The sequence below is a fragment of the Haliaeetus albicilla genome, chromosome 18 (assembly GCF_947461875.1).
Source record: "Haliaeetus albicilla chromosome 18, bHalAlb1.1, whole genome shotgun sequence".
NCBI classification, from domain to species: domain Eukaryota; kingdom Metazoa; phylum Chordata; class Aves; order Accipitriformes; family Accipitridae; genus Haliaeetus; species Haliaeetus albicilla.
In genome coordinates, this window is record NC_091500.1 from 521,321 (window position 1) to 540,385 (window position 19,065).

The 19,065-nt window shown below is 68.2% G+C and overlaps 2 protein-coding genes across 3 annotated transcripts in view; one reads left to right on the forward strand and one right to left on the reverse strand.

The window, feature by feature from the left end:
• The window catches only part of DNMT3A (DNA methyltransferase 3 alpha), a 47,753-nt gene extending 37,269 nt beyond the window's left edge, over positions 1 to 10,484 (reverse strand). For both annotated transcript variants that reach the window (XM_069805387.1, XM_069805386.1), the window contains exons 1-2: positions 10,373 to 10,484; positions 3,440 to 3,674 (exon numbers count right to left, since the gene is read on the reverse strand). In XM_069805387.1, the coding sequence (XP_069661488.1) occupies positions 3,440 to 3,508 (69 nt within the window). In that variant the 5' untranslated portion in view covers positions 3,509 to 3,674; positions 10,373 to 10,484. The remainder of the gene's footprint in view (positions 1 to 3,439; positions 3,675 to 10,372) is intronic.
• On the forward strand, positions 5,838 to 10,926 carry LOC138689926 (spidroin-2-like). The gene is made up of 5 exons (XM_069806574.1): positions 5,838 to 6,401; positions 6,498 to 6,791; positions 7,074 to 7,382; positions 8,652 to 9,024; positions 9,749 to 10,926. Exons 1-5 carry the CDS (start codon positions 5,838 to 5,840, stop codon positions 10,924 to 10,926), a joined length of 2,718 nt encoding a protein of 905 aa, XP_069662675.1.
• Positions 10,927 to 19,065: the final 8,139 nt, after the last annotated feature.

The following is a 19,065-nucleotide window of genomic DNA, read 5'->3' on the forward strand; positions in this document are numbered from 1 at the left end:
GCAGCCATACAGCCTGTCCCTGTGGTGAGGCCGCGCTTCATCCAGCGCCACGGGGAAACGAGCAGCTCCTGCCACCGCTGCCAGTGCCGGGGCACCCGGCAGCGCCAAGGAGCCTGGGGGGGCCCAGCCCAGCCCCGCTGCCGGCAGCAGGAGTGCCACAGCAGAGGCGAGCCCCCTGACACCCGTCCCCTTGCTGACGGTGCCGCCCCAGGTGGCTGTGCATGGCTCCAGCCAGCTGCCCCACACCACGCGCTGACTTTGGCCAGGCCCCGGCAGTGTTTACGCTGGATGTAAAGGAAAGGTACGGCGGGGTGTCAAGTGCATGGCGCTGGCACACAGCCTGTGCCGGGCAGCCGATCCTCCTGCGGCTGGGGGAGGATGCGGCCGGGGAGCACCTGGTGGGTGCCAGTGAGGCGAGGGGGGCCCTGGGGAGTGCTCTGCAGGGTGCCCAGGCAATGTCGCCTTTCTGGAGGGGCTGCAGTCCCCTGGGGGGGGGTCTCTGTGCTGCCCCAGCCCTGTCTCACCACCCAAGTGGCAGCAGCAGGCACTGCTGTGATTCCTCCCATGGCCTGGGCCCAGCCCTGCCCTGTGCTGGCGAGACGGTGCTGGGCACAGTGCCCTGCCTACGAAAGCAGCGGCCAGCTCCTGCTGTGGTGTGCGGGACCCTCCGGCGCTGCCCCTGGCGCTGCCCCCAGCCCCCCAGGATCGGTGCTGAGGGCTCCATTCTGCTCCCCACACTGCTGCACGCACCCGGCACGTAGAGCACCGGTGGGGCAGCTGGCTTGAAGGACGCTGCGGTGGTGGTGGGGCAGCGGGGGTCCCCGCTGCAGAAACAGGAGGTGCCCCCAGCGCGCACGGGAACAAGGCGAGCTCCCCGCGAGCCGTCCCCACCGCTGCAAACACAGGGCAGCCCCGCCACGAGGCTCAGCACGGTGTCCACAGCACTGAGCTGGGGAACACGGAGCCTGGGACAGCACCGGGGCTGCAGGGACCCCCCAAGGCTCGGCTGGCACCCCAAAAGTGGGGCAAGTGCCTGAGAAGCAGGGATGCAGCCCAGGCGCAAGCAGGGCTGGTGCAAAGGGCTGCGAGGGGGATCTGCTCCCCCCGGCCCGGTGCAGGGGTGCCGGTGCCGCAGCCCCTCGCTGCCTGCAGCCAGCTCGGAGCTGAGTCATCTCCCCATACATCACCCCGCTCCCCTTCTCCCCAGGGCTCGGCCAGGCGCGGGGCTGCATGGCGCGTCCCCGATGCACCGCGCTCCTGCGCCGCTGCCAAGCAACAACCCAGAGGGAAACCACCGCCGAGGAGGAGAGCTGCTGCATGACGCAGTGCTGGCTCCGCAGCTGCTGCACCGGGTCCCAGCTCCCGGCTGCGCCGGGCCGGCAGCGAGGCGGAAGCCGGGAGCCCTTGGTAGTGGGGGGAAACCAGGCCGGTGGGGCAGGAGAAGGTGGGTGCACAGACACCCCCCACCTTGCACGGGAGCTGGAGCTCAGCCTCGCCGGGTCTGTGCTGAAAGCAGCCGGCACTGCCGCGACCCACAGTGCCATGGGCATCAGGGGATGGCCTCGTCCTCCTGGCCCCGCAGGCAGTGCGCGTCCCTTCGGCAGAGGTGACCTCCGCGCGTGGCCCCGGGGGAGACGATGCCGTGTCCCGGCGGGGTCAGGCCAGGACAGCGCTCAGACAGGCGCGCTCACAGCGTGCTTGCTGCCAGCCCACGTGGGTCGCTGGCACCGCAGGGACCGGCACCGGTTCTGCTTTCGAGGGTGAGCAGAGCTGCACCGCAGGCACTGGTTTCTCCCAAGGCTCTTCCAGGCGGTCCCCCTGGCACCGCGGCCCTGCGCCCCGCTCTCCAAGTCAGCTCTGCCACGCACCTCCAGAACAACACCAAAACACAGGGTGGGCTGCCGCGTCCACCTCCTGAGGGCTGCCCTGCTGCCTCGCTCATACTCCCGGTGCCATGACCCACGCAGGTGGGCTCGGCCGCATGCACACGCTCCGGCATAACCCGCCATGGGGGAAAGCACGAGACCGACCGACCGACCCCAGGTTTACTCATACCCGCCAGCCGTACCAAGAACATGCCGGGCACTTCCCAACAGACATGGGGATCAGCCCCTCCAGCAGCCAGGAGCGATGGCCAGAGGACAGGGAGCACCAGCACCGGAGGCACGGCGCAGCCGCCACGGCTGAGCCAGCCCGGAGGAACTCAGATGACCCCGACCCTGCGCTGCCCGCAGCGGGACAGCATCCAGCTGGCTGCCAGCCCCAGTCCCCACGCCTTGACCAGGGCAGGCCCTGCCCCTGCACCCGCCGATACGCTTCTCCTCTCCACGGGAAGAGCAATGCCTTTGCTGGCACTGGGAGCAGCCGCACCGGTCCAGCATGTCCTTGTGCGGCGAGGACGCCAGGGAGCACCGAGGATGCGGTCAGAGCCTGCCGCCCGCCCTGGCTCAGGCCTCCCCAAAACCAGCACAGCCCCTCGCCTGCCCTGCCCTACATCCACGGTGCACCCCCAGCCCCCCCGCCCGGCCCCCGCTCAGCCCTGCTCCGTCCCACAGCAGGCAGGGTGGTTTGGGGCACAGCCCTCCCTGCAGAGCTGCTCTTTGGCTGGGGAGGCAGGGGGGACATGTACCAGGGATGGGGGTCCATCCGCCGGGGCCATGAGCCCCTCGCACGGCGCAGTGATGAGAAGGCGAGTGTGCACCGGGTGCCACTTGGCACGGAAGGGGGTCCTGCCTGAGCCCGAGCGTTGCACATGGGGAGGCAGGAGGACGTGCAGGGACCCCTGACCCCCTGCAGCAGGCGGGACCCCCATGTGGGGGGAGCAGGACTGGCAGGAGGGCTCGAACCTGGCAGTGGTGAGGCTATGGGGCCACCTCTTGATTCACGCCCCGCGTCCCCTTCCCGCTGCCCCACAGCCCAGGACACGTACCCACCACGCACCCCATCGCCACCCACCCAGCCCCAGAGCCGGGGCAGCACCCAGCCTTGGGGATGCCCCCCCGACCCTGTGCTCTCTGCCATTGCGGCAGCCCCCTCCCCGCAGCTGGGCTTGCCCCGGCCCTGGCCGCCGCTGGGAGGTGACGGCAGGACTCTGCTTCCCTGTCCCCTCCCCGCACTCCCCCACCGCCAGGAATAGCTCAATCCTCGCTAATCCCAGCTGCGGCTCAGGGCTCCCCCCGCCCGGCACCGCGCTCCCCACTGCAGCGAGGGGGGGAGCGGGGCTGGCACACGGCGGTGGCGACCCTGCACCCCCTTTTCCCGCACGCCTGCCAAGCCAGCGTTGGCCAGGAATGAACTGGACCCCCTGGAGCCCACCGCTGCCCTGGCACCGGCAGGAGCAGCGCCAAGCCCAGCGACGGGGATGGCCGTGGCGCGAGCAGGGCCCCCCCCGGCAGCCCCCCGCCTGCCGAGAGCCAGCGGAGCCACGGCGGGACCCTACCTTGTGCGTGTCAAGCGCCTCGCGGTTCGGAGCGGGGCTGCTGGCGTCGAGGGTCCCACTGGACGGCATGGTGGGGAGCGAGGGCAGGCGCCTGGGACCGTCGCCTCTTCAGCACCAAAGCGGACCCCGCCGCCGCCGCGCTCCGGCTCTCTGTGCCAAGGAGGGGGTCCGGGAGCCGTCGCCCGCTGCAGCGGCCAGCCCCTGCGTCCTGCCGCCTGCCTGGATCCTCCTGCCCCTGCGGGAAGCAGAGAGGGCTGGGGTGAGGGGGGAGCGCTGGCCCTGCCGCCCCCCGCCCGCCGCCCCGTGCCCCGGCCCCCGGCAATTATTAACACGCCACAACCTTGACTCAGCCGGGCTGGGCCAGGCCGTTGTCCCCGGCATCGCCTCCGGCAGGCGGCGGAGCCCCAGCCCGTGCCGGCTGCAGGGTGCTCGGTGCGGGGTGCATGGCACAAGGTGCACAGTGCTGGCGCAGCGGCGCTGGGCGCATGGGGCACGGTGTGGTGCGGGGTGCACGGCGTGCAGCGTGGGGTGCAGGGTGCGGGGTGTGCATTGCACAGCGCGGGGTGCACAGCACGGGGTGCACAGTGCACAGGGTGGGGCGCATTCTGCAGGGTGCAGAGCGCGCGGGGTAGAGCGTGGGGTGCGGGGTGCGCTTTGCAGGGTGCGCAGTGCGGGGTGCAGGTTGCGGGGTGCGGGGTGTGTTCCGCAGGGTGCGGGGTGCAGGCAGGGGCTGCGGAGGAGGCGTCAGCCCCAGCACCTGTTGCTATGGCAAACGCTGCCTGCATTAGCCATGGCCGAGGCTGCTGTTGCCTTTGGCACCGGAGCTGCAATTTGTTTCTAGAGCTTTCCAGCCGCAGCCCGTTCCCAGCCGGCGGGGTGGGGGGCTGCCGGGCGGGCAGGGCCGCTGCTGCTAGGAACAGAAACTCAAAACCCGACACGTTCCTCCCGTCCCCACGGCTGCCTGCAGCGGGGGGCTGCCTGCGGGGCTGGGGGGGCGGGGGGGCGGGTTGGGGGGGGCTGGCCCCTGCCAGGGCTGCAGCCTCCCCTGCCCCCGCAGCAGCACCGCCGCGTGCATGGGGACCCCGGGGGGCTCAGGGTGCTGGGCACAGGGCCACAGGGTGGGAGATGGGTGGGAGCTCGACCGTCCCTGCCCCGTCTCCCCCCCCCTGCCCCAGCACGGTCCCTCTGGCAGGGGTGGGACGCGGGCAGGGGGTGCGGGATGGTGGCGTGGGGTGCGGGCTGGGGTGCAGGGTGCAGGCTGGGGGTGCAAGCCCGGAGCGTGGGATGCAGGTGCAGGATGCGGGCTGGGGGTGCTGGGTGCAGGATGGGACCTGGGGGTGTGGGCTGGGGGTGCAGCAAGCAGGATGGGGACATGGGGTGCAGGCTGGGGGTGCAGTCTGCCCCCCTCCCCCACCATGCACAGCCCTGTGCCAGCTAGTGGGAGCCGGGGAAGGGCTTCCCTGTCCGTCTCCTTTGCCAGCTCGGGGAGCCCCTGAGGAAGGTCCCGTCCCTGGCCCCATCCTGGGGCACCGTCCCCACCAGCCCTCTGCCGCGCAGGGCCTGCGCCTGACCCCCGCAGAACCCCTTTGCCCCCAGCCTGGCAGGCTTGGCCCCCGCCACTGCCGACCTCTGCCCCGCACCGGCACCCGGGGCACCGCGGTGCCCCTCAGTGAGGGGCCGGGACTGGCACCGAGCACCCCCAGCACCCACATGGCACCGCTTCAGGCACCCGTCTGGCAGCTGCTGTGCCACCAGCACCACGGCACACCGTTCGGCACAGCTCGGCACCCCGTTTGGCACGGCATGGCACAGTGTGCCGTTTGGCACAGCCCATTGTGCCATCTCGGCCCCGTGTCCCTCCCTGCGAGCTGCCTCCCCGGGGTGCTGCTTGCGGGGCCAGCGGCTGGCGGAGGCCTGTCGTCCCCCCCCCGCAAGCCCCCAGCCCTGCTCCCACCGTGCTGTGCCTCAGCAAAGTCCCAGCTGCGGGCACGGGAGGACACGTGCCGCTGGGAAGCGCCCGGGGATACCCCGGCTGCACCCAGGCACCTCCGCGGCAGGAGCACCCCAGACACCCTGGCGGGCCCCCCCCCCGCCCCGTGCCCAAAAGAGGGTGCTGGTGTCCCCGGGGGAGCCCGGCACGTCCCTGCCTGCACTGCCCTGCAGTGCTGCTGCCGGCGCCTGCCTCAACGTCCCTGCAGCCCTAGAAAATGGCTCGGCGGCCCCCGGCCCCCCAGGCTGGCCCCACCACACCGGGGTCCCTCCGGCAGCCCCGGGGGGTGGGTGAGCCACCCCCCCCACCCCCGGCATCGCCGGTGCCCGGGGAGCGCACGGCCGTGAGCCGCCCCGCTTGGCGCTGCCGAAGGGCCAGCTCGCGGGCTTTGATTCGCTTCCAGCAAACATGGTCTCCAAACGCACTAAAAATAGTTGGGCTGCGTACAAACCCCGCGGCAGCCCCGGGCCGGCGGCCGCCGAACAAAGACGGGGAGAAGCCGGCGGCACCAGCTGCCTCCCGCTCCCCCAGCCCCACCGCCGGCCCCGCGGGGTGAGCGTGGCCCCGCCGGGAGGGTACGTGCGGGTATTGCCACGGCCCCCGGCACCGGTCCCGCTCCCCCGCGCTCTTACCCGGTTGAGGCTCGCCCACCGCGGCGGGACGGGACGGGGGGCTGCGGCGCCGTGCCCCCGCGCTAGGCCGCCGAGACCCTCCTCCTGCAGCGCCGGGGCATCCCCTCGCCGATGCGGTGGCCTGGCGGCGGTGGGGGGGAACAGACCCTCGTCCGGCGTTCGCCGCCGAAGCGCGGGGAGGGACTCGCTGCGCTCTCTCCTGCCTCCCTATTTAACTGCTCGGGCTGACCTTACGGCTGACGGTAAGCGGGGGAACCGGCAGCCCCAACCCGCGCCGTGCCGCTCCCGCACGGCAGGGCCCCGGCGAGTCACGCTCGCCGCGCGGCAGAGGCGTTTCAAAGTAGGTTACCTGCGATGGATGGATGAGACACGCGGCATTGACAAAAAAAAAAACCCCCCCCCCCCCCCCCAAAAAACCCGCCTTTTTTATATTTAGGGACCTCGCCAGCGCCCACCGTTGCCGTGCCGCAGCCGGGAACCCGCAGAAACCCAAACGGCCATTTTAGGTGACGGCGAGCAGGGTCCCCGACAGCCCCCCGTGCCGGTGGCGGGTGACACCTTCACCGCAGTCCCCCCATCCTGTCCTAACGTGATCCTGCGTGCAGCATCCCCCGGCGCGGTGACACCCACTGGGTTTGGACGGGGTCCCTCGTGCGTCCCCACCGCCAAAGGTGGTGGGGACGCACGAGGGACCCCGTCCAAACGCCTCTCCCGTGACAAGTGCTGCAGCGTATTATTATTGTTGTTGTCACTTTGAGTCACCGCCACCCCCGGGCAGCCGCGCTCCTCCTCCTCCTCCTCCTCCTCCTCCCCAGCGCCGGGGAAGAAGTTCAGGATTGACTCAGAGGGGACGGGAGCCGCGGCCGTGAGTCACCCCCCACCCCCTGCGCCCCCCACCCCTGACTCACGGCGGGGCGCTCCCCCCCACCCACAGCCCCCCCACGGCGTGGGTGCTGCTGGCAGGGGCAACCGGGGACGGGGTGGTGGGTGTCCCCTGGGGCCCAAAATTTAGCCGAGCGGCGGCAGCTCCCCTGCGATCGCCTCCAACAGATGGTTGCGCCGAAACCACCGTCGCGGGCAAAGCGTTGACCTCATCCCCCGTAATTATAACTTACGAGCAAAATATTTGGCCACGCTGCTCGGGGGTGCACGTGGCGGGCAGGGAAGCAGCCGCCTGCCCGGCCACACGTGCAGCAGCTCCTGCCCTCGCTGCAGCCGCCTGGGAACTGCTGCCGGCTCCCGCGGGGGTTTTGAAGGGACGAGGCGCCGGCGGGTGCCCTCTGCTCCCAAAAATAGATGCGGCGTGGAGGGGGGACCCCAGGTTGGTGGGCACGACGGAACCAGCCCCATGCTGCACCCCGGGGAGCGATGCACTGCATGACACTGCACCCCTAGGAGCGATGCGCTGCCCTGCACTGCTAAGCCACACCACGACCAAACCGAAACACAGGCTGCTGCCCCAAAGAGAGCCAGACCCTGCAAAGCGGAAGCACTAGCAAGGGCCGGGGTCAGATGAAACTGCCCGTGGGACGGGACGGGACGGTCACATGCGTGGGACACCCCAGCACCGGGACGTGGTGCTCTTTTGTAGGCGGGACGGTGCAAACCCAGCGGGGTTCCTAAAGGAGCTGCGGGCGAGCTCCCAGAGCTCTGGGAACGCCTCGCCGCAGAGAGCCGAGGAGCTTGACATGCTCAGCTTCTTGGGGAAAAAAAAGGCCGAGAGATGATGTGATTACGGTGAGCAAGTGCCACTGTGGGCAGAGCCTGGGGCACCACGGAAACCCTCCAGCTGGCAGCGGAGCAGGGCCGGGAGCTGAGCTGGGGCGATTCAAACTGGCAATCAGGTACGGGCTTTGAACTGGGAAGGGCGGTTAACCGCAGGAACAGGCCCAACCGGCGGCAGCGCGTTCCCGCGCGTGCCGAGCCCCGCGGCGGGAGCGCGGTGCGGAAGCAGGACAGCGGCTCGGCCTGATGCCCCTTCTGGCCCCAGCTGCTGGGTTAGGTGAGTTTTCCCCGGTGCGGCCCCACGTGCCACTGCCCCACGTGCCGCTGCCCCATGCTGCGACGGTGGCACTGGTGGGAGTCCCACTCTGCAGGTCGGTTCAGCTGGTGTTAAAAACCCAAACCAATGCACAGCCTCGAGGGTGAGTGGGTTCCTGCAGCAAACCAGAGAGCAGACAACATCTCTGACCCCACGAAACCGCACGGCCAAACACCGCCGGCTCCTCCCATGGAGCCGAAGCTGCTGTGACACGTGTGCACCTGGCACACGCATGTCCTGGGCACACGCACACACGTGCCGGCGGTTACCTGGCAAGCCCACACGCTTTCCCCTCTGGGTGCTGCAGGGCACCGCACGCTCGCTTATGGCCCGGCCTGCCTGAGGCAGGCAGGCAGCGGCGCAGGCAGAGCCCGTGGGAAGGCGTCGGGCAGGGACGCGCAGATGTGCAGTCCTAAAAATACCCGTACGAAAACCACCACCTGAAGGTCCCCGAGCAGCCGCCCCGGCACGGCAGCTCCGCAGCAGCCCCGGTGGTGAAGCAGCGGCCGCCACCGGATTTCAGGCACAGTTGTCACCCGTGCTCGGCAGCTTGGCGGTCACGCAGGCAGCCGGGGGAACGCCTGGGCCGCAGCCTCGCCAGCCGGTGACCAGCACGGGCACCAGCATCCCGCCTTTCCTCGAGAGGTGGCGGGCGCTGCGTGTCACGAAAAGAGGCTCCCGCTAGGAAGTTTCGAGCTGACTCAGCACGAAAGGCCAGTGCAGGCGCGGGAGCTGCCGGGAGCAGCCGCCGGGTACGACAACATCCTCTCCCCTCTGGCTCCCCGCGGCCGCCGGCTTCGAGGGATTTGCTCTGGGCTGGTCCGGGTCTCCCCGTCTGGCCGGGCAAGGGGCAGCCCCCCGGCACAGCCGGGCAGGATGCGGGCACCCACCGTCACGGCCGGCTCCTGCCACCGCGCACTCGGTGCAGCAATGCAAGCACCGAACGCCAATCCCGTGGTGACACCGTCTACGTCACACAAAGGGAAGAAATAAAGAAAGAGGAACTGAGCGAAGAGGAAAATTTCATTTGCCCACAGGTTCGCACACACGAACACCCGAAAACGAGGAGGAGGGGTGGAGAGAAAAAATAAAAGAGAGAGGAAAGGGGGAAGCGAGCGGGCGGCCGGGCCATGGCCCTACCAGGGCCGGAGGAGCCGGGCAGCGGGCAGGCAGCGGGCAGGCAGCACCGAGCGCCCTGCCAGGCCTCTGCCCCGCGCCGCCCCCTCCCCGCCCGGGGCTGCTGCTCTTCTGGCTCCCCGCGGTGGTGGGGGACAGACAGACACACACGCATTTTTGGGGGTACAAAAAAAAAAAAAGAAAATCAAACTTTTGGCAGGTGCCAGCTAGCCCGTTCCCCCCCCGCCCCCAGCCCCCCGGGGCGAACTCTGCTGCTGCCCGCGGGAGGGCAGCGCCGGGCCGGGCCGGGCCGGGCCGGGGGGCTGCGGGCACTGACCCCGCAGCGGGTCGGGAGGGGGGGGTGTCCCCCCGGCTCTCCGGCCCCCAGCAGCCCCGGCGTGTGTGGGGGGGGGTGTCTCGCCCCGGGGGTCTCCGCTGCCGGGCGCGACGGGACCGGCCCTGGGGGGGGGAAGCGGACGACGACCCCCCCCACCGGCGGTGACACCCCCTCCCCCGGGGCGGCCCCGCAGCGGGGATCGGGCCGGGGCCCCGCGCTGCCCTTCAGCCGCCCGGCGCGGCGCTCAAGGACACGGCGGCGCCGCGGGGGCCGGGCCGGGCCGGGCCGCGCCGCCCGCCACCCCCGCCCGCCGAGCGGGGCCGGGCCGGGCCGGGCCGGGAGCGGAGGAGCGGGGCGGGGGGGGCAGCGGCGAGGCGGGCCCGGCCCGGCGGGTGGCGGCCCGGCCGCTGCCATGTTTTCCTGCTCGGCGTTGCGCCCCCCGGCCCGGCCCGGCCCGGCCCGGCTCGGCTCGGCCCCGCCGCAGCCCCCGCCGCCGCGACGCCCCCGGGCCGGGACGCGGACAAGCGGACAGACGGACACAAACGGACACACATCGGGGCGGGGGTGTCGGCGGGGGGGGGGGGAGGTGCGGGCCGCCCGCCGGGCTCCGCGGGCCGAACCCAGCCGAGCCGAACGGAGCCGAACGGAGCCGAGCGTTGCCGAACCGAGCCGAGTCCTCCCGAGCCGAGGCGGAGGGGAAGGCTCGGGGCGGCGGGGGAGGGGGGGGGGGAAGAGTCGGCGGGAGTCGGGGGCTGCCCGCCCCGTCCCGGGGGTCCGCGGGGGCCACGCCGTGTCCGCGCCGCCGCGGGGCCGTTACCTGGGCCGGTGCGGGCCCGGCGCGCCGTGCCGAGCCGTGCCGAGCCGCCGCCGCCGCTGCGCTGCCCGGCGAGGCCTCCTCCCGCAGCGCCGCCGCCTCCACTGCAGCACCGATCCGCGCCGCCCGCCGCCCGCCCGCCGCGCGGTCCTAGCGCCCGCCGGGCCGCGCCGAGCGCAGTCCAGAGCGGGCCCGGGACGGGACGGGATGAAACGGCCGCGGGGGCAGCGTCGGGGTCGGGCTGTGCCGGGGGGGGTGTGTGTGTGTGTGTCACTGGGATGGGCCAGGCCCGTGCCGTGCCGTGCCGTGCCAAGCCAGAGCGAGCCGAGCCAAGCGTCGTCAAGGGCTGCGTGCCGCGTCGAGCCAAGCTGGGCTGGCCTGGGCCGAGCCGAGCCAAGCCAGGCTGGGTGACGCAGTGCCAAGCCGAGCCGAGCCAGGCTGGGTCGAGCCAACGCTGGCCACGCGGCACCGTGCCAGGCCAGGCCAAGGCGTGCCAACCCACGCTGGACCAGGCCAAGCCAAGCCAAACTGAGCTGTGCCATGTCGTGCTGGGCTGAGGAAGGGGGGGGGGTGCGCCAAGCTGAGCCAGGCCCGGCAGTCCCGCGCAGTGCCGGGCCAAAGCCACCCAGAGCCGGGCTGAGCCCGGCATCGCTGAACCGTGCTGGGGAGGTCTGAGCAGTGCCAGCCCAATGCCGAGTGGTGCCGTGCCCGGCCGAGGAGCGCCAGGCCGTGCCATGCCAAGCTGTGCCATGCAGTGCCAGACTGTGCAGCACCGAGCCATGTGTGCCAAGCTGAGCCGGGCCGGACAACGGCACGCTATAAAGACTGCTGCCGAGCCAAGTGGTGTCATGCCGTATCGGGCTGTGCAGGGCCGTGTCAACTGGAGCAGTGCCATGCCAAGCAGTGCCACACACTGCCATATGGGGTCAAGCCACACAGTACTATGCAGTGCCAAGCCAAGCAGGGCCATGCAGCGCAGTGCCATGCAGCGCAGTGTTGAGCTGTGCCATGCAGGGCTAAGCCACGTTGAGCCGTGCAGAGCCAAATTCTGCAGTGTAGCACCATGCGGTGCAGGTCTGAGCCATGCTGAGCCGTGCCATGTGGTGTGGCATCTACCTGTGCTGCACACTGTCACGCTGAGCTGTGCCGTGCCAAGCCATGCCGTGCTGAGCTGTGCCCGCAGTTGAGAACCATGCCGAGCTGTGCAGCGCCATGCCAAAGCAAGCCACATTGGGCACTGGTGAGCTGTGCCATGCAGCACCGAGTGGAGTTGTGCAGTGCCAAGTCACGCCCTGCTGTGCCAAGCCACGCCAGCTGTGTGCCGCAGTGCTCAGCTGAGAGCCATGTGGTGCTGAGGCACGTGCCTTGCAGTGCTGAGCCGTGCCGTGCCGTGCCGTGGGGACCTGCCCTGTGGTTTGCACTGTGCATCCTGCAGTGCTCAGCCACGGGGACTGCCCCACAGTGCTCCACGGCAGGGACCCTCGCTGCACCCTCCCACGGTGACCCCCCAGGGCTGGTCCCACATCCCTCTTCCCAGCCTGGGGTACCCCCTGGCCCCATCCCTTGCTCCAGCCCTTCTCCCCACGCTCATGCCAGCCGTGTCCCCCCAGTCCCCTGGTGCCAGCAAGCCCTGACCCGCAGGAGGCACCGCTGGGCACTGCCAGGATGTCTCTGGGAGCTTCTGCTCGCTGGCACCCCTGCCCTGTGCTCCAGGATCCCATACCAGCCCCATGCTGGGGGGGGGGCTGGATGGAGACCCCACTGTTTCTCTCCCAGCCAGAGGCTGCTGGAGGGATGCCAGGGCTGAGCGGGGACCGGAGCATCCTCGGGCACCTTCCCCTGCGAGGCGTTTGCAAGGCAGTTCCTTGAGAGGCTCAAAGCCTGATGATGGACACGGACGCATCACGAAGGCTTGGAAAGCAGATGATGGATCAAAGGACTTGGCAGTTAGGATGTCTTTGAGTCTTGTGATTTGTAAACACACCTGTGGTTTCCTCGGGGCTGATACAGGTTTCTGTGGCACTGGTGGTGCCGTGGGTGCTGGGGAGGGACTGGAGACCTGGGCACTGCTGGGACCAACCCATTGGCTGGCAGCAGTCGTGGAGGGGAGGCGGGCTCTACTCTGTGCCAGTGGGGAAGCACCCGGAGGTCGGGACTACAAGGAGCATTGGAGACCCCAGAAGAGCTGTGCGCCAGTGTTGCGCTGGAGAAGGGGGGACCTGGGGGGCCATGGAGAGCTGGAGGGGGGTTGCTGGGTCCCCCCAGCCGCAATGGGCACCCAGGGATGCTCACGTTGCCACCCCCGACACTGCACGCACTGGGCACGGGCTGCACCGCCAAAGCCTGTGCTTGACCAGGGCCGCACGCCAAAGCTGGCACCAGTGGGTGCTGAGGACAGAGTCACCCCAGAGGGGGCCAGCCTGCCCCAGGGAGCATCACAGCATGGCCCGGATGAGTGCCCAGGGTCCCAGGCTGGCATCCACAGCCCCCAGCATGGGCACGGAGGGGCTCAGCAGCACCCAGCCATGTTTTGGCAGCCCCACTCCTGCCCCCGGCCGTGCTGTGCTGCCGTGTTGTGGTGTGCCGGGCGGCAGCCCTGAGAGGAACCTTTCAAGGCAGGGGCCCCGGCTTGCCTTCAGTGCTGGAAGGCGCCTAGTGCACATGGGGGCACTGTAAAATAAGACATTAATTAATAATAATAATTAATGTTGCATTCCCCTGACTTAATAGACCGTCTTCTTCACTGCTGCAGGGGAAGGCTGCTCCCGCCCTCCCTCCCTCCCGCTCCCCCTCCCTCCCGCTCCCATGGGTCTCTTGCAGGAGACCTTCAGTGGGTGCCGGTGTTCCAGGCTGGAAAAGGGCAGGTGCCCGCCAGCCCAGAGCCACGGCAAAGGCCGACGGGCTGCCTGCTTCTGCTGGTACCTCCCTGTGCACAGCCAGAGGCAGCGCCCGCGGTGCCTGCAGCAGCAGACCCCGCATGTGCATTTGAGCCAGCATCTGCTCGCTCGCTGGGCTTGACCCCACCAAACCATGCAGGGCTGGCAGCAGCACCGGCCGCCGATGGCTGCGTCTGCGATGGCACAGCCCTGGCGCTGCATTGGGAATCGCCCTGCGATGCTTCCAAAGCAAGGCTTCGGTGCAGCGAGCAGTGGCGTGTCATTGCCCAAGCACGTGAGATGAGGGATCTGCCCCAGCTCCCTGTTGTGCCGACACAGCTGGGCCTGGCAGCGGCATGGCGTGTGGGATCCCCGGGGCGAGCAGCCCCTACTCGCTGGCATGGTGAGCCCAGCTGGCTGAGCCTTGGCTCCAGGGGTGTGCCAGGACTTTTTATCATCGGCTGATTAAACCCCAGCACCCCGGCTGCCCCCGATGCCGGGATGCAGGTGAAGAGCCTTGCTGCACTCCCGGCGAATGCTGCTGCAGTTCGGCCCCAGCAAAACCCATTTCTCCAGTTGCTTAATATGCCCCAGGCTGCCCTGCTATCCCGTGGTGATCTTCCTGGAGCAGCAAGTACCGTGGTGATGGCAGCTGCTGTCACACCCTCTCGGCAGGTCTCCTCCGGCATGCCGCCATGTAGAGCCGCAGAGCCCTCGTTCCCCCAGACGGAGTAGCCGCGTCCCAGTGCCCCGAGCCACCGTGCGCCCTGGTGCAGCGCAAGACGGCTCTCCCCAGCTGCACCGCGCCAGCTGCTATTTCGGGATGCTGGCACCGGCGGCAGAGCTGCGGTAACTGCATGCCTGCAGCTGAACTCAGGCAGGCTGACCCCGGCCGTGCCCCCCTGCATCCCATCCTTGAGCCGCCTGTGGCCCCACTGTTCCCCCCGGCTATGGCACGGGCTGTGCCAGGGCTGGCAGAGCTTTCCCAGCTGGCTCTCGGGGCGTTGGTGATGCCGGCTTTAGCAGCCTGCTTGGGTTTGTTGCAGCTGCCGCACATGTGCTCCTGCTCCCGGGGAACCTGCCACGCTGCAGGAATTTTTTTCCATATCCCAAAGCCCCAGCCTAATTGCAGTGCTGCTTGGCACAGCCGCCCTCGCGCCCTGGCCACAGCCATGCTGGCACACTGGCACACCCATGGGTCCCCGCACCTTGTGCCACAGCACTTCAGGTGACTGTGCCTGCGGCGCCGGCTGGCAGCCAGCCTGGCAGCAGCCCGGGCACGCACCGCTTCCATGCTCAAACAGGCAGCGTTGCCTACGGCACAGAGCACGGGCAGCTCAGCCACAGAGCCCTGCCACAGTGCCAGTGCAACAGGTTGAGCTGTGGGTAGGTGCATCATTGCACAGGGGATAGCTGCTGGCAGGAATGGCTCTGTGTAGGTATACCTGCATGTAGGAATAGCTGCATGTAGGTATGGCTCCATGCCGGTATAGCATCACATAGGTATGGCTCCACGTGTATCTGCACATAAGTAGAGCTTGATGCATAGGCACATCTGCAAGTGAGTATGTCTGCCCATAGGTATATCTATATGTAGGTATGGCTGCACATAGGTATATCTGCACCTCTGTAGAGCTTGATATAGGTATATGTGCAAGTAGGTATAGCTGCACCTAGGTATATGTATACACAGGCATGGCTCTATGTAGGAATATCTGCATGTAGGTATAGCTGGAGGTACATATATCTGCACATGGGTGCATGTGGGTATGCCTGCAGGTGGGTATGGCTGTGGGTGGGTTCACAGCAGCACCCGGGAGTGGTGAGGGTCCAGCACTGCTCCCTCCCGCTGGAGCAGCCCACGGCCCTGGCTCGGCATCCGGGTGCTGCCCCACGGGGATGCCTGGCCGGGGACATCCCTGGGCGAAGTCCCGGCACAGTCCTGCTCCCCAGGGAGCAGCCGCAGGGACCGACAGGGGATGGGCATGGCAGAGCTGGGGTGGGAAGCACCGCGTGTGGGGCGGTGTGTGGCACCGTCTGCACCGCGGCACTGGCTCTCCTGCACCCGCTGCCCAGGCAGAGCCGTCCCGCCACGTTTCAATGACAGCATCAGGGCAGCTTCATTTAAATGATCACTTAACAACCTGCTCGGGTTTGTATTTTTGACTTCTTTCCTTGAAGAACAACTGCCCAGTGACCAGCTGGGGCTCCTTAAACCTGCTGCTAGGTCAGGCTTTGTGCTGGGCCAGGCTTTGCACTGAGCCTGGCTTTTCCTCTGGCTGAGCAGAGGCCGTGGTGCTGCTTATGCCGGTGTTTATTGCTAGAAACACGCCGGAGCTGTGCTCCTGGCTGGGGCAGAGGGAAGGGATGGGCAGGTTTCTCCTGCAAGACCATTATCCATACTTTCCCTGTGGTTCCTGCCATGGTGGGTGCACAGCTGGGGGAGCCCGGGCATCTGGGCTGCAGGTGATGCAGGGTCACTCCCCCGGCCGGCTGTCTGGCAGGGGTGTTGGGATGCTTCTCATCACGGCGCTTCCTGCGCCTCTCCTCTCGCCTGTCAGGAGGTTTCGTCCTTGTGTCTGCTCTTGCTGACAGCTTTCGGGATGGAAAACATTACTGTCTCCAAAAACAGGACCTTTTTTTTCCCCCTTTTGCTTTGAAACCCCCACTGAAAAGGAAAAGTTGATAGGAAGAGCATTTGCTGCATCCTGCCTCCACTTCCCATTCACTGGCGAGGGGCACGGGGTGGGTAGGGCTGTAAGGTGGGCTCCCACATGAGCCATGCCAGCAGCACCCCAAGTGTCCCCACTGTGTTGTCCCCCAGTGCTCCTGGTGTTGTCCCTTCCATTGTCCCCTTTGCTCCTGACATTATCCCCCATTGCTCCCGGCATAATCCCCCACATTATCCCCATTGCTCCCCCACATTATCCCCATTGCTTCTGGCACTATTCCCCCCATTGTCCCCATTGCTCCCAGTATCACTCCCCACATTACCCTGCCGTGCCGGGGAACGGTTTGCACCTCCATCAAGAGCCCCACGTTGGACTCCACCACGGCAATGCCTGCCATGCCAGCCAGGTGCCGTGTGCCGGTGCCACATGCCGATGCTCCTCTCTGGCAGGGCATCACCAAACCAGCCCTGCCACTGTTTCGGTATTTGCCGATCCTTGCTCTCAGCGATGGGAAAGCTCTGGTGACAAGCACCCGAGTGTGCCACCTCTCGTGGCAGGGCCGCGGCGCGCACATCCTGTTATCACTGCTCCGGCGCCGCGCCCGGCAGGAGGAAGCCGACGACCACCGCTGGGAAGAAGGAAACGGCCGGGGCTGAGCGTGGGGCACCGGGGACGGGCAGCTCCCACTCACCGAGGGACCGGCCGGCTCTCAACTGCCAGCACAGACTGAACCCAGGCACCTTCCCCAGGGCTGCTCGGTCACCAAAAAGCAGCGGGTTCATCGGTGGGGAGTAAGGTGGTTTTAGTGCCAGGGCAGCCGGCGGTGGTGCTTACCGGAGGGGAAGCGGTGGTTGTCAGTGGGAGAGGGAGGCTGGATGGTGGCGCTGGCTGGGGGTGGCTGAGTTAAGTGAGGAGCTGTGAAAGCTGGACAGAATATTGATCAGGGATGCTGGAAACTCAAGGGATGGCTCTGGACAGCAGCAAGGGGGACAGTAAAGGGAATTTAAGCATATGGGGAATGAGCGAAATCCTGGCAAAGATGCAGGACCATCCCTGGGTAATGCCGCTGGCAGGGGAGACGCAGCCGGTGAGCTCTTCTGCTCTGGCGAGGGGCTGGTGGCAGGCTCAGCGGGGGACGAGGTAGAGGATGGCTACAGGTCGTCCATCTTCCCCTGCCAGGTCTTGGTGTCTCCACGCTCCAACGTGGCCATCCTGTTCTGTGGTCCTTGCCACTGGGGGAGCTGGCAACTCCTGTTCCCTCCACGCTTTGCATCTCCAGGGAGTTTCTGCAAACCCCGAAGACCCTTCGAATACCCAGGGAGCCCTGCGGCTGGGGCAGCTGGCCTGGGCTGCGTCCCTTGCCGTGCCGAGAAGTGCCCGCGTCCCTTGGAGCCACTTGGCTGCTGGCATTGGGCCTTTCCAGCCGGCTTGCCATTTCCCACGGCAGGCTGCGGTGCCCGGCATGGTCCCTGCTGCCCCTCTCCGTGGGGGCTCAGCCGGCAGCCGCGGCCATGCCGGGGAGCGCAGTGTGCCGCTTGCCCGCTTGCCCACTGTCCTGCCCTGCCAGCTCCTCTGGCAGCTGATCCTCCACCGGCAGCTTCGTTTTGGCTAATAGGTGCAATTATCCCTGGCTTAAATCTCTGCGTGACAGGGAGGTCAGGGCAGCTGGAGGAGGGCAGCAGCTCCCGGCAAGGCGTTTCTGACCGGCTGTAAATCTCCTGTCCCACGGATGGTGCAGCACCAGGCACCAGCCGGGCTCTGACCCTCTGCCTGCTCCTCTGCTTGCTGGGCTTGTTAGGGCTGGAAGCATTGCTTGCTGGACTCAGCGTCCTCCTGCCACTGTGCAGGGCACCGGCCGCCCATCCTGCAGCCCTTGGCAGAGGTGGGGGTCCCTGGGGTCCCCCCTGCGCCAAGCAGCCGCCCACCCCCGGCAGCTCGGCCTCATCACCGAGAGGAGACGCAGCAGCGTGTCCCGGTGACGGTTGCCAACTTGGAAGGCAGCTCCCTCTGGGGGCTTGGGCGTGGGGATCGGATTAATTAATCTTGCCAAGAGGGCAGGCGCCAAATTAAGCCGGTGACACACGGTCAGCCAGTTAGTCAGCACTGCCGCGGAGGGAGCAGCAGCTGATCCTGCCTCGGTGCGGGGGGAACCTGCGTCACGCGCCGGGCAGCGGCATGGCATGCCAGGCTGGCGCACAGTGTGCCGGGCTGGCGTGCGGCCTTGCCGGGGTGGGGGGGATCTCTCTCACGGGCACCTTTGTCAGTCCCCGGGGATGTGGGGCGTGAGGAGCACAGCACACCGCCCCGGCAGCGCTCACCGCAGGCTCCGGTGGGCTGCGTGGGGGTGATGCAACGGGGGCAGCAGCAGCGGTGCCGATGGGAAGGCATCCCCTGGGAAGAGGCAGAGCTGCTGCAATGGGGCCCCACATTTGCCCCCCACTCCCTGGCAATGCCACCAGCCCGGCCCGGCCACCGCTGTGCTCGGGGTGGCTCCTGTCACTGCCTGTGCCCCACAGGTCCCCCCGCCTCTGCAGTGGGGGGTATTTGCTCTGTTCCAGAGTCCCTCTGTCCGGGTCCGAGCACCCTCAGACTAAGCAAATCCCAAGAGCCGCACTCTGGGGTTGGGGCCCACCCCACGGCTCTGGCCCCACGGCAGATGTGGGGATGCAGGCGTGATGCAGCATGGCTTGAGGGACCCCCGTGCTCTCAGCACTCGCGTTGCTGAGCAGGGCCGGCACGCTGTGCCATGTCCCGGTGCCATTCCCGGCGTGCAGCTCCCACAGCGCTGCTCCCACCGCTGCAGCCTGGGGAGGGAGAGCAGCCGCCGGCCGGTCCTTCCCGCTCCCCCCGCCACCGCTGTCTTCCCGCCTGACCTTGTTTTCAGGACCGATGGCTCCTCATTATGTAATTGCCGCTGAATTTCCACACAAGCCTGCAGAAATGGCCGATGGTCCCGGCATCCCAAAGCATGGCAGGGGGTGGCCAGGATGGACCCCGCGTGCCCCAGCCCCTTGCCTGGACGTCCCTAACCCGATGTTGTGCCTGTGGGAGAAGGATGCTGGAAGGGGCTCAGAGATGTCCCACGAGGCTGCAGTGGGGCCATGTCCCCTGCGCCTTGTCCTGGAGTGCCACCGGGGCTTGTGCCACC